Raw genomic sequence first — 13,064 nt, forward strand, 5'->3', positions numbered from 1 at the left:
GTTAGGGCCTTACTCGACACCGGGGCGAGTGTCTCAGTAATTAAACAGTCAATAGTTCAAAGGTTAAAATTACACCAACAGTCTAATGGTAATAATATTTATGGAATTGGTCAGCAAAGGGTAAAGGTACCTGGTTCAATAGTCAAATTAATAATCAAACCTGTAGGTAAACAGGTACCCATCATTAGTACAATAGCTTCAGTCATGTATTCACTAACGGGAAACATTCCATCATATGACACTCAGCTCAAAGATCAATTACGGTTGTCACATATCATATTAGCTGATGGCAAGTTTGACAAAGCCTCAGATGTGGACATCATTTTAGGTACTGACATATTAAATTATGTACTCGATGGTTCAAAGATTTCCACTCACGTTCCAGGAATAGCAGCCTACGGGACATGCTTTGGGCATGTCATCATGGGTTCATTGACCTCGACTCACCAGTCAGCGGTGACGTCATCACAGTCAGCGGGTACGTCCGTGGAGGACTACGGCCTGCACGCCACTAGACTCGAGGAGGTGCTCGAGCGGTTTTGGAAGGTCGAGGAGCCGCCTTCGAAGCCTGCAGTTCATCCAGATCACATGGAATGCGAAAGGTTGTACATTTCCACTACTCAACGTCTGCCTGACGGCAAATACATAGTCAGGTTACCGTTACTTTCAACACGCTCATCATTAGGCGAATCAAGGTCGCTTGCAATGAAAAGGTTGCGAGCTTTGGAGAGAAAAATGTCTAAGGACGCACTTTTCGCCTCCAAGTATAAAGATTTCATGAGAGAGTACGAAACTCTCGGTCATATGTCAAAATCGGATTTTCAATTTAACTCAGAACATTTTGTCATACCGCATCACGGTATCTTCAAACGAGGCACCGATAAAATCAGAGTTGTATTCGACGGATCAGGGCGATCGTCCACAGGTGTGTCACTCAATCAATGCCTTCACTCTGGGCAACCTCTTCAAAATGATATCACTAAAATCATTTTAAATTTTCGACGTCATCAAGTGGTATTCACTACTGACATCAAAATGATGTTTCGTCAAACATTTGTTCACCCAGATGATAGGAAATATCAATTAATCCTCTGGAGGGAGGATCCGTCACACGATGTTCAGGTATATGAATTAAATACTAATACCTACGGGCTGAGGTCAAGTCCATTCATAGCTATACGGACGGTGTTGCTACTAGCGGACGATTGGGAGGTATCGCATCCGAATTCACACGCAGCACACGTCATGCGACGAGATATCTTCGTTGATGATATCCTCACAGGAGCAGACTCAGTAGCAGAGGCTCAACAGCTCAAGCAAGAGCTCATAGCGCTAACCGGGAGCGCAGGTTATGAGTTACGTAAATGGTCGTCCAATAGTAGGGAGCTATTGCGTGACTTACCGGAGGAGTATTGCGAGCTGCCACACTCATTTGATACTGAGGATAAAAGTTTCATCAAGGTATTAGGTGTTCAATGGGATCCAGTGTCAGATTCAATGGCATATCAAATCAACGTGCCACTTGGTCACCCTCCTACGAAACGTAGCGTGCTCAGTACAATCGCACGTTTGTACGACCCGTGTGGTTATTGCGCACCAGTCATATTTCGATTCAAAGTATTCTTACAGTCATTATTCTCGGATGGGCTCAACTGGGACGAGCCGATAAATCAAAATCAAATCAATCAGTGGGACGAACTTACGCAGGATCTCAATCATTTGTCTCATTTACAGATTCCACGGTGTGTCTCACTACCGAGCGCCGTTTCATACTCATTGCACGGTTTCGGCGACGCCTCGGAGCTGGGATACGCGGCGAGCGTCTATCTACGGACGGTGGATGCGTCAGGACATGTCAAGGTCAGCTTAGTCATTGCTAAATCACGCGTCGCGTCACATAAAACCAAGCAGACGATTCCAAAATTGGAACTCAATGCATCTCACCTGGTATGCAAACTGCTTAATCACGTCGCAGATTCGTACGACGACTCTGTTCAGTTAGAGACTATCAATGCTTGGTCAGATAGCAGTATTGTTTTGTCATGGCTCAAGGCCAAACCTCACATGTTACAAACATTTGAATGTAACAGGGTACAGGACATTCAACAGTCCAAACGTCACATCACATGGCGTCATGTCAGATCAGAGCGTAATCCGTCAGATGTCGCTTCACGCGGAATGTCCGCAAGGGAATTAATTCAATTTAAATTGTGGTGGTCACCTGATTGGTTGATGCGGGAGGAATCCCAGTGGCCAAAGTTACCAGTCACTATACCTCAAGAGTTACCAGGTTTCAAGAAATTAGTTCATTTTGTTACGCCAGTAGAGTCGTGGGAAGACGCACTCTTATCACGTGTCAGTTCATATAGCAAACTAATCAATGTCAGTGCATTCATACTTAGATTTTGTAAAAATATCAAGTTGCCGAGGGAGCAAAGGAATCTTCAGTCTACACTGTCATTGGACGAGATTCGTGCAGCTACTAAACATTGGATAGGTAAAGTTCAATTAGACGCTTTCAAGGAGGAAATTGTTATGGTCAAACAAGGAAAGCTGGTCTGTAAATCATTGCAGAAGCTTAGCGTTTTCGTTGATGACGAAAACTTACTGCGTGTCGGCGGACGACTACGTAAATCAGCTCTATCATATGGAGCAAAGCATCCATATCTCATACCTAAGGATCATAAATGGGGTCAGTTACTCATCGAATACTATCACAGGTCATATTGTCATGCTGCGACGAACGCGCTCATTGCTATAATCCGGAGGGAATATTGGTTTCCGTCACTCCGGCGTCAAGTTTCAAGGGTTATCAGGAAATGTTTAGTTTGTTTCAGATTCAATTCATCGGTTCAACCGCCATTCATGGCAGATTTACCGGCTGACCGAGTCACGGCAGCACGGCCTTTCTCAGGCGTTGCGACAGACTTCGCAGGCCCATATTTAGTTAAGAGTAGTTTATTAAGAAATGCTAAATCAGTCAAAGCTTACCTATGTGTGTTTGTCTGTTTAGGAACCAAGGCGGTTCATCTCGAGGTGGTTTCAGCATTGACGATCGAGGCATTCATCGCGTCGTTCACCAGGTTTGTCAGCCGACGAGGGCTGCCTTCACTCGTCCGATCGGATCGAGGTACTAATTTTGTTGGCTCTAATTCTTACCTGCGTGATGTCAATCAGTTTCTGGTCAATAATGAAACTGTACTCAAAGGGGAATTTGCACGTCAAAATATTCGCTGGGAATTCAACCCAGCAGGAGCTCCTCACATGTCTGGTTTGGTAGAGTCAGCTGTCAAGCATGCCAAGCTTTTACTCAAACGAGAGGCTGGAGACACTATCTTCACGTTTGAGGAACTATCAACTCTATTTTCAAAAATAGAGTCCATATTGAATTCAAGGCCGTTAGTTCCTATGAGTGAGGATCCGTCAGATCTCGAAGTGCTCACACCGGGGCACTTTCTCATTGGTCAACCATTAGTAGCTCTACCGGAACCACATTGGAAGGACACTAAGACGTCGAGGTTATCACGTTTTCAGGTTATTCAAAAAATGTATCAATCAATCTGGTCAAGGTGGCATATTGAGTATCTCAATAATTTACAAGCGCGTAATAAATGGTATTCTCAAGTCAATAACCTCGAACTGAATGATCTGGTTCTCATTAAGGATGAGAACTCACCTCCATTACAATGGAGGCGTGGTAGAGTCATTGAAGTGTATAAGGGAACTGACCAGATTGTCAGGTCAGTTAAATTAAAAACTCAAGGTGGCGAACTCATACGCCCAGTAGTCAAACTGTGTAAATTGCCTATTGAATATAACGTAGGTCAATCATAATCATATTTTTCTATTTATTGGTAGGGCACCAATTGATATTGTTGTTATTTATACTTACCTGTGTATTCTTATGTAGACCCTCAGTCTAATGGATATTGTTCATTTCATGTGTATAATGTATGGATAACTCAACTCTTAGGATAAGTCATAGTCAATTGTATACCTACATTTTCAGGATAGGTAGAGCGTTTATTCATGTGCTACACCTAAGTGTCATAGGTTGTCAGCTGTTTATCAGTAGATCATAAGTCAATATTATTGTAAGTAGAGTCAATAGTGCTTGCAAGTGTTCAGTCCATCTTTCGCCTGGCCCTGGCAGGAAATGTTTACGCAAAACGTAACATCGTAGGTCGGGTCGTGTAGAAGTCACTTTACGGGAATGTGTGATGGACCCTTAAATCATTTTTATTGTTTTTGACAGCCTATGTATGTCAATGGACCGGTCAGTCATTCGACCGGGGAGTCATTCAAAAGCACTGAGAGGCGTTGGACGTCTATAGCGATCTCGGGGTCAGAGCGGAGCTCTCAGTGTCAAATCGTGTCATTAAGTAATCTAAGATCATCTGAATCATATTTATAGATATAAACAGTTGTACGGTATCAGTAACGCGATAATATAGTGGTGAACGTAATCGCAGTTTGATTTCATCGTCATAACCTCAACCCTTCACAAGACACCGGCGGCAGCTAGCTACAGGAGGCGGCAGCTGTCCAGACCGATCCCAGGGCTCGGAGAGGGTCTGCTTCACATCGGCATCATCAGCGACGACCAAGGCGCGGCCTGCACATCGAACCCGCGAGGCCAGCGGTTTGGTCTAAGTATAACGCAGCGACGCAGGGTGCGCACGCACATCTATCAATTCAACCCACCGGCAGTTCTCAGGGCGAGAATTGCCAACAGATCCTAAATAAATAAAATCGAGGTAAATCGAGGAGAAACTCTTCAAATATTTTTAGGGAATTTTATAAAGGGGTAATTTGGATATATATTTAGTAGTAATTGTGGCATTTGCTCTTAAAAAACATCATATGGTGAAGTGGAGCTTGATGATGAAGACCACATTTGACCAACAGAGCTACTACTATAACAATACTTCACGGGTTTGAATTTCAATTACTTAACGCAGTTGCTAAGCAATTTATGGTCATCGTAATATAAATATGGGGAAATGGAAACAGGTGGTGAAGCACCAGACTCCTTAATACTGAACGTATTGCACCGTAAAAAGCAATTTTTCGTAAAAGGTGAGGAGCAGTTCACATTAAACTATTGATCTTAGATAATTTACAGGAAAAAACTTGAAAAAAAATCATAACATAAAAAATTAACGACTACAAAAGCCATGAAAATAATTTTCTAACCAGTCGAAGTCCGTGCTCAGCACGAGCCAGCGTAGTGATTGAAGCCCAGTATATAGGCGAGTGTAAGACGACTATAGGTCTACTCCTGCTGGCTCGTGCTGAGGCACCGACTCAAGACTAGTAGTAAATTAATGGTTTTTTGTAGTCGTTCAATTTTTTTTGTTATCAATTTTTTTCCTTAAAACGCTGTCAGGATTTTTAGGCAGGTCTAATAGTTTTTTTGCTCTTTTTAAGATCCAAGTGCCGGGTATGCCCCAATAGATGTTCCTAGCACTGTGACTTTTGACGCGGTCTTCTGCAGCTTTAGGGACGCAAGAATGAAAATTCTTAAGTAACTTTTTTTTGTTTTATTATCATTTGTGGTTAGTTTTATATAAAACTAGCGGACCCGGCAGACGTTGTCCTGCCCGGAAAAGCAGCACTGCATTAAATACAATAACTCACCGACAACAGCGCCATTCTACGGATCCAATTTTGGAATCTCGAATCCCAGGAACCTTTTGAAATATACACACATAATTTCATCTGAATCGGTTCAGTTGTTTAGGAGAAGTTAGGTGACAAACACACGCATAGAAGAATTATTATATCTAACTAATCTAGAAGCGTTTTCCCAGAGATAAGACCAAGCTAAATGAATTTGTCATCCCCGCCCCGACATACCAAACCATAAAAAACAAATTTTATCGAATTCCTTGGAGCCGTTTCCAAGATTCTGATGATATAAGTATATTATATATATATTCAAGAAATTGATCGTTTAAAGGTATTACATATAGATATTTATCGGTTACCTGCTACCCATATACCATATCATAGTGCAAGTTTCTCTTAATTACAGACTAGGTCAATTATTGGTGTCAATTGCCCCTTAATTATTTATTTAATACTTGCTTTTTAAACTTACACGCATCGCCATAACACGTATGTATGTCGCGGCCGATCGTAAAATCCGCCAGATCACGAAATTCTAGGATATCCGTGAAACGCCGCATTTCATGATATGCCTAAACGTTGGCCAGGCATATCACGATGTGGCCTGAGAAATAATACGGCAGATCGATTAGAGCAACGCATTCGTCGATATCCTAGCTCTATACGGGCACATGTAAAATAGTTTCTTATTGGCCACTGGTGGCAGCTACGTATGCAAATTGGCGGCCGTGACGCAGCTGACCGCCCGTGTTTGTTTAAGCGCGTTGAAAAATGTCGGCGTCGCAACAAAATGATCTTTAAAAGCTGAAAATAGTGATTGAATTCAAATAGAAGTGCAAAGAAAGCTTTTGAACATAGCTCCGTTCTTTTTATTGAATCAAACGGATTCTGTGCACAATGTGAAAAAAACCATGGACGTCTCTGCCCGTATTTTAGAGGTTAGAATTTTGTTGGTAAATAAAGTATTCACTAGTTGTTATTTTATTTATATAGAAAAATTTAGGTACGACGAGCGAAGCGAGGAGTGGTTAGTATTAATGTGATCACGGACGCACAAGCCGAGGCGAGCGAAGCGAGCGTGCCGCGGCCAGCGGCCGCGAAGTGCCAGAACGCGAATATGGCGGCGTTTCAATGGGATATGCCTAGGAATTTATGATCTGCTAAACTGGCCAAATCATAAAGGCGGCGCTTCATGATATGCCTAGGAAATTTCATGATCTGCCTAAACGTCCACTAGGCAAATCGTAAACGGTCAGTTAATGAAAGATATGACGGATGTCCCTTAGCCAATTCATGAAATGGCGGCATTTCACGATATGCCTAGGAATTTCGGTGATCTGGCGGAATTTTTACGATCGCGCCGACATGTACATATAAACAAAAACGTGATAAGATAACCTCTTTTCCTTCGGGAAGTTAATAAAAATATAATCATGTCGAAATGGAAGCGTTACGGTGTTTTGAAATAACAAACAAACCCTCACGCGGAGCTTGATTCGTAGAAAACTGATGGGGATTCCGGTCGGAATGGTAGAACAGTATATTCGCAGTATATTTAGCTGAGCAGAGGGGAAATAGGTATACAGGTAGGTTTGCAGGTGGTAGGACCTTGTGCAAGGTCCGCCCGGATTGCTACCACCATCTTGCTCGCTAATCCTGCCGTGAAGCAGCAGTGCTTGCACTGTTGTGTTTCGGCGTGGAGAGTAAGATAGCCGGTGAAATCACTGGCACGTGAGGATATCCCAGGCCTCTAGGTTGGCAACGCGTCTGCAATAACCCCTGGTGTTGCAGATGTTTTATGGGCGGTGGTGATCTCTTACCATCAGGAGACCCACATGCTCGTTTTGCCATCCAGTCGAATAAAAAAAATACAAAACAAATCACGTGAATTATTTCCTAAGTATAAGTTTAAAAAAAAAAATAAGCTTCGTACTAAATTTCAAGATTCTGAGTTCACGGGAAGTACCCTGTAGGTTTTGATTCCCTTGTGAGTTTCGAAAATATGCGGCGTAAACGGCTGTATCTTTTGATTGCGTTGGCTTAGAAGTTTGATTTTTTCACAGCTGCAAGGGACAGTAGACTTGAATATTTGATATCAATTTCAGCTTGATACCTCCACGCGTTCCTAAGAAAGACGGACGGACGGACAACACAGTGATCCTATAAGGGTTCCGTTTTTTCCTTTCGAGGTACGGAACCCTAAATAAAAGGACAGTGTGTCACGATTCCGCTGGTTCGATAGCACATCTTATCTGGGTATCCACCACAGTCGTATTTACGTTTATAAATAGCGCGATCTAGCGGATCTATATAAAACTTCTAATTTATAGTGTAAATAGTAATTTTTCAGAAATAGCGTTGTATGGCTGGGTCTTTCCTATTTCGTCTCTTTAGTGAAATAAAATAATTTTACTTTGCTTCTCCGCTGTTAATCGCGCACCATAGCTACGTTTATTCGCCATAGTTATTATGTTATTTTACCACACAGAACCCGCTCTTCTTATCTATACAAACAAAAAATAAAAATAAAAATATTTTTTAAAAACAAGCTCTAAAAAATATACAGTTTGTAACCTAACGATGATCTTTTACTTAAACAGGTGATGTTGCTTAAACTGAACAAGTTTCTCCAAGGAACATAGGTCCAAAAACGAAAAAAAAAATCAGACTCCCATACAAAATGTATTGGTTAGCTGACCGACTTACTATGGAAAGGCGAAAAAAATGGTTTTTCAACCTATGTTCCTTGGAGAAAGTTGTTCAGTTTAAACAACACTATCACTTGTTTAAGTAAAGGATCATCGTTAGGTTACACCCTGTATATATTTGGCTTATAAATTAATGTTACCTAGGTATTAAGTTAGTTAATAATTGAATTTATATGATAAAAAGGCTTGTCGCGAGATTTATATAGTAAAAAATAATGTAGTGTTTGGCTATAAAACCTGTGTGGCAGACGGACGGACTCGTAAGCTACAGCAATAGGGCTCAATAGGGCAGCAATAGGGGTAACCATCGGTACGGAACCCTAAAAAGGTAGTTCGACGTTGTGAATCATTCATAACCGCCATTAATAAGATCTGCTGACAACTATAAAAACCTGTCAATGATTTGAAACCGACTTCTGTGGTGATAACACTTATTAACTAATTAACATTCCAACTGATAATGTTACTTATATTAATGAGAAATATTGAGTGTGTGCGTATAATTTTAATACTTTTTCACACTATAGTAAGACGGATTTAAAAATTAAAGGGATATGTACAGTCAACGTTATAAATAAGTGATCATTTCTGTACCTTGTCGCTTCCAGTCGTTACACAATTGCGTATGGCTTTTCAAACATGACGTTAAAGTGATAAAGTACAAAAGTGATCACTACAATACAGGATCGAGATGCGCATGAAAAAATCTACAATATCTACCGCAAGTCTGGGTGCTGGTAATGTAAAGGAGCCTTTAGCATTCTAGCTGCAGAATAAACCGTTTTGATTAATTTTATTTTTGAGATTATTTAATTATTTGTACGGGCAATGCTTGGAAAACAATCTTCCTTCGGGCTTTTAATGTTATACCTTCTGTCATTACTACCTAATATTATGTATAATTTTAGTCAAAACCCTTTAGTCCATGTCTACATAAAAATAGCAGGCAGCCTTAATCTAAATCTGTTTATAGTGATCCTACGGGTAAAAATATAAATAAATGTTTTTCCGTAAAAGAACAGATGTAAAGTAAACGTGTAGTACCTCCTAAAGCAATATATTATTTTTAAACTCTGAACGATTGACCGGACATCAAAAACAAGAGTAGACAAGAAGAAAACATTATCCTGTACCTCCAATTTAACATTTAATACATCTCGCGAAATACATCGTTCGACATAACAACCGGGGACGGTAAAACGTAACACAAGTAACAGAAAAGTAAACCTCCCAACTCTGAATAGAACGATAATTAAATTCAATCATTTCGGCGCACAAGTCAAAACACAGAAATAATTGTGATCACAAGCGGCAGTCGAGTAACTTTGTAGAAACCGACAAAAGCAATACAAGGTACATTACAACCTTACATTACACTAAAACAAAGTGATACCAACTTAAACGGCACAAGAACAAGGGTGTTACCAACTGAATTTCATACGCAGCCTTGATTATCAAAACAAAAATCCAACTGCGCCCGATACGTAAACGAGCACCCGTATTTTTTTTAGCAAATCAAGTTTCACAACCGCATTGGTAACGTTGTGTTTCTAAGACAAGTTTTGCTAGGGGGGAATAAAGAGATTTCGTTTGTATTACAAAAGAAAACCACAAAAATCGAAACAAAGAAACAGAACGCTGGGTAACAAATGGTATTAATCGCAATTCTTTTTCAGCTACTGAATTTGGGGAGCGTATGGCAATAAACAGAGTGCCGCTTTAAAAGCTATGCAGACGTTTGGTTTTTTTTTTGGCGTAAATAGACCTTTAATTGTTTTTTTTTAATACTGAAATTAGAACACATTATAAAACAAAAGCATAACTTATGACAGGAGGAGCCCAGTTCAATCCGTGATCCGTGCTTCAACTTATACAATAACAACACCAATAATATATAATAAAACAATTGGCACGTTTCACAAAAAAACAAAACAACCATCTCTATTATAACTTAAAAATAAATACAAAAATTTAAAGACATTTTCTATACCTGCGGAACTAGCAACGTTGCATTTTTGTTAGTTTTTCTCGATTATTCCATAAAAATTTAATGAAACTCTTTTTAATATATAAGTTAATGTGTCTATTAATTATTCGTGATAGATTTTTATATTATTTAAAAACGAACAAATGTTTATTAACAGATTTTAAAGAAAATAAAAGTCTATTACGAATAATTATTGGAGTAGACACATTAACTTATATTATAGGTATTCAGAACAGTTCTATCAGACCACATTTTTGATTTTCATTCACTTTTTATGGAATAATCGAGAAAAACTATCAAAAATGCAACGTTGCCAGCTCAGGCCGGTATAAACGCTATAAGGCATCAGCTAGTAATACATTACAGTAATACGTTACAGTATAAATTAGCTAGGCATCATACTTATGGCGGATATACACATAACTTAAATTTTGTCTGGTTATTTACTTTGTAAAGTGAAATTATATGGACGAAGATGCGGTAGGCATAACGAAATAATTTAATTTGAAATCCAATACCATTGTAATTCTAGAATTCGTAAGCTAATATTACAAAGTTATCCATCGGATTTCGACTTGCGATTGGTTCTTGAATCAATATCGACCAATGCCGAAGTCTAATTGGCTGATTTAAAGTTTAAATTAACTTTATGATGTCATTTCTAACGCGTCATCATCCATTTTGTAATCCCTCTCAAAATTACTTTCATTTTAAAGAACATTCATATCAAAATATTTTTTTCATCATCATTATCATCATCAGCCGCAGGACGTCCACTGCTGAACAAAAGTCTCCCGTTTAGAACGCCACAATGAACGATATCTCGCCATTTGCGTCCACCGATTGCCCACAACCCTCACGATGTCATCAGTCCACCGAGTGGGAGGCCTGCATCTTCGCCTTCCGGTTCGTGATCGCCACTCAAAGACTTTTCGCCCCCGACGATGGTTGTGGTCATCATTTTAAACATATTTTTGTCCCACCTGTGGACTCTTAAATGAGAATCTGAAAGTCCACAGGCGGGACAAATTTTTGTATAATCTCTGAATTTCAATTCAACTGTCAAATCTGATAGTTGACTCGTGCAAACCCGCAGGAGAAGGCTACTTATAATATAATGTTATTTCATAAATATCAGCCAACAAACATCCCACTGCAGGGCCGAAAATTATATATATTTGAAAATTTACCGTGAGCTTTACGCGAAGGAAAACAGTAACAAAACCTGTACCTCTCAAAGATATTTTGGTAATATCAGTGTCGCTACCTTCACGAGAGAACACAGGTACAGTCAAGGGCAAAGATATCGACACGGCCAAAGTTACAAATATGCTAACCTAACCATGTTAGGAAAAAATGTTTACTTCTGAGGCCGACATATTATTTAAATATTGTAAAATAATCAATATTCATAACAGTACCAAAATACTCGTACTGAGTGATGAAATAGAAAATATTGGAAGTCTTAAAAAAACCAGTAGACCGGAAAACCTTAGAAAATTAGATTACCGGGTAGGTAACTATTTGTACTATTTGTACTGCCAAAATGTAATAATGTGTATGGATAACGGAGGTGGAATACATGTTACCTAATATTCTTAACGAACTTGATCACAACATACTTATGAGTGTGTGTGAAACACCACACCACTGTAAACGCATTGTTAAAGCAATTTACCTAACGTGATACAGTAACTTACCTGTATACCTAGCCTAAAGATAAATCATGATTAATTACCAACTTATCGTCATGTGAGTGAATTCAACGGCAGTTAAACCTTAGTATGGTTTTGCTCGTAGCATTATTGTAAAATGTTAAATTGTTTATCTATTTAGTAAATAAATGAAAAAAAATGTGTACACGACTTTATGCACTTAGCATTAAGGCCGTGTTATACATATTTTTGCAACTTTGGCCGTGTCGATATCTTTGCCCTTGACTGTACACGAAATTTAAATAGTGTTCTCTTACTCAAGATATTATCTAATAATTGGATCAAACGCAACGGCTGCGTTCAGCGTACCGCGTAGGGCCGTGTTGCACGACACCGACCCCCTGCAGGGCTACTACGAAACTGGAAGTTCGTGTCGTATCGTCCCTCTCGCTCTCGTATTAAATAGTACAAGTGTCAGAGGGATCGCACGACACGAACTTCGAGTTTCGGGTTTCGTAGTAGCCCTGCTGTTTCACCATTCATTGATTAAATTTATCTGACGGATAAGTGTAAGGCCGAGTTAAGACTTGCAAGAAAAATCGTGCCAGTTTTGCAGGTGGTAGGACCTTGTGCATGGTCCGCCCGGATTGCTACCACCATCTTGCTCGCTAATCCTGCCGTGAAGCACTGTTGTGTTTCGGCGTGGAGAGTAAGACAGCCGGTGAAATTACTGGCACTTGAGGTATCCCATCTTAGCCCTCTAAGTTGGCAACGCATCTGCAATACCCCTGGTGTTGCAGATGTTTATGGGCGGTGGTGATCTCTTACCATCAGGAGACCCACTTGCTCGTTTGCTACCCAGTCGAATAAAAAAAAAGTAACATTACATTGCGGCGCTCGATTGACCACTACAAACGTTGGCTTTGCGGCCTCGCAATGTAATGCAACTTGCACGATTTTTCTTGCAAGTCTAAACTCGGCTTACTCGTAATGCCGTCTCTGTTTGTTTTGTTCGAATAGACGGCGGAATCCCATTTCGAAAATACAAACTGAGACATGGATGCACAGAAAAACCAGAAAAAG

General features: G+C 40.0%; 1 protein-coding gene across 2 annotated transcripts; it reads left to right on the forward strand.

Annotated features, from left to right (window-relative positions):
- LOC141432868 (uncharacterized) lies at positions 1-4,466 on the forward strand. 2 transcript variants are annotated; one of them, XM_074094673.1, is made up of 3 exons: positions 1-602; positions 1,735-1,860; positions 3,014-4,466. In XM_074094673.1, exons 1-3 carry the CDS (start codon positions 205-207, stop codon positions 3,135-3,137), a joined length of 648 nt encoding a protein of 215 aa, XP_073950774.1. In that variant the 5' UTR covers positions 1-204; the 3' UTR covers positions 3,138-4,466. The 2 variants fall into 2 exon arrangements, 1 of the variants encoding a protein (XP_073950774.1); XR_012451876.1 differs by having other exon boundaries at positions 1-2,935.
- The last annotated feature ends 8,598 nt before the right edge of the window (positions 4,467-13,064 follow it).

This window comes from Choristoneura fumiferana, chromosome 11 (genome assembly GCF_025370935.1).
Source record: "Choristoneura fumiferana chromosome 11, NRCan_CFum_1, whole genome shotgun sequence".
Taxonomy (NCBI): Eukaryota; Metazoa; Arthropoda; class Insecta; order Lepidoptera; family Tortricidae; genus Choristoneura; species Choristoneura fumiferana.

Bases quoted from the DNA above. Each gene is read 5' to 3' on its own strand.
- LOC141432868 (XM_074094673.1), top strand. From the start codon at position 205: ATGTATTCACTAACGGGAAACATTCCATCATATGACACTCAGCTCAAA. The intron at 603-1,734 runs GTTGTACATTTC...TCTCATTTACAG, and splicing joins GATCACATGGAATGCGAAAG to ATTCCACGGTGTGTCTCACT. The intron at 1,861-3,013 runs GTCAGCTTAGTC...TTGTCTGTTTAG, and splicing joins ATGCGTCAGGACATGTCAAG to GAACCAAGGCGGTTCATCTC.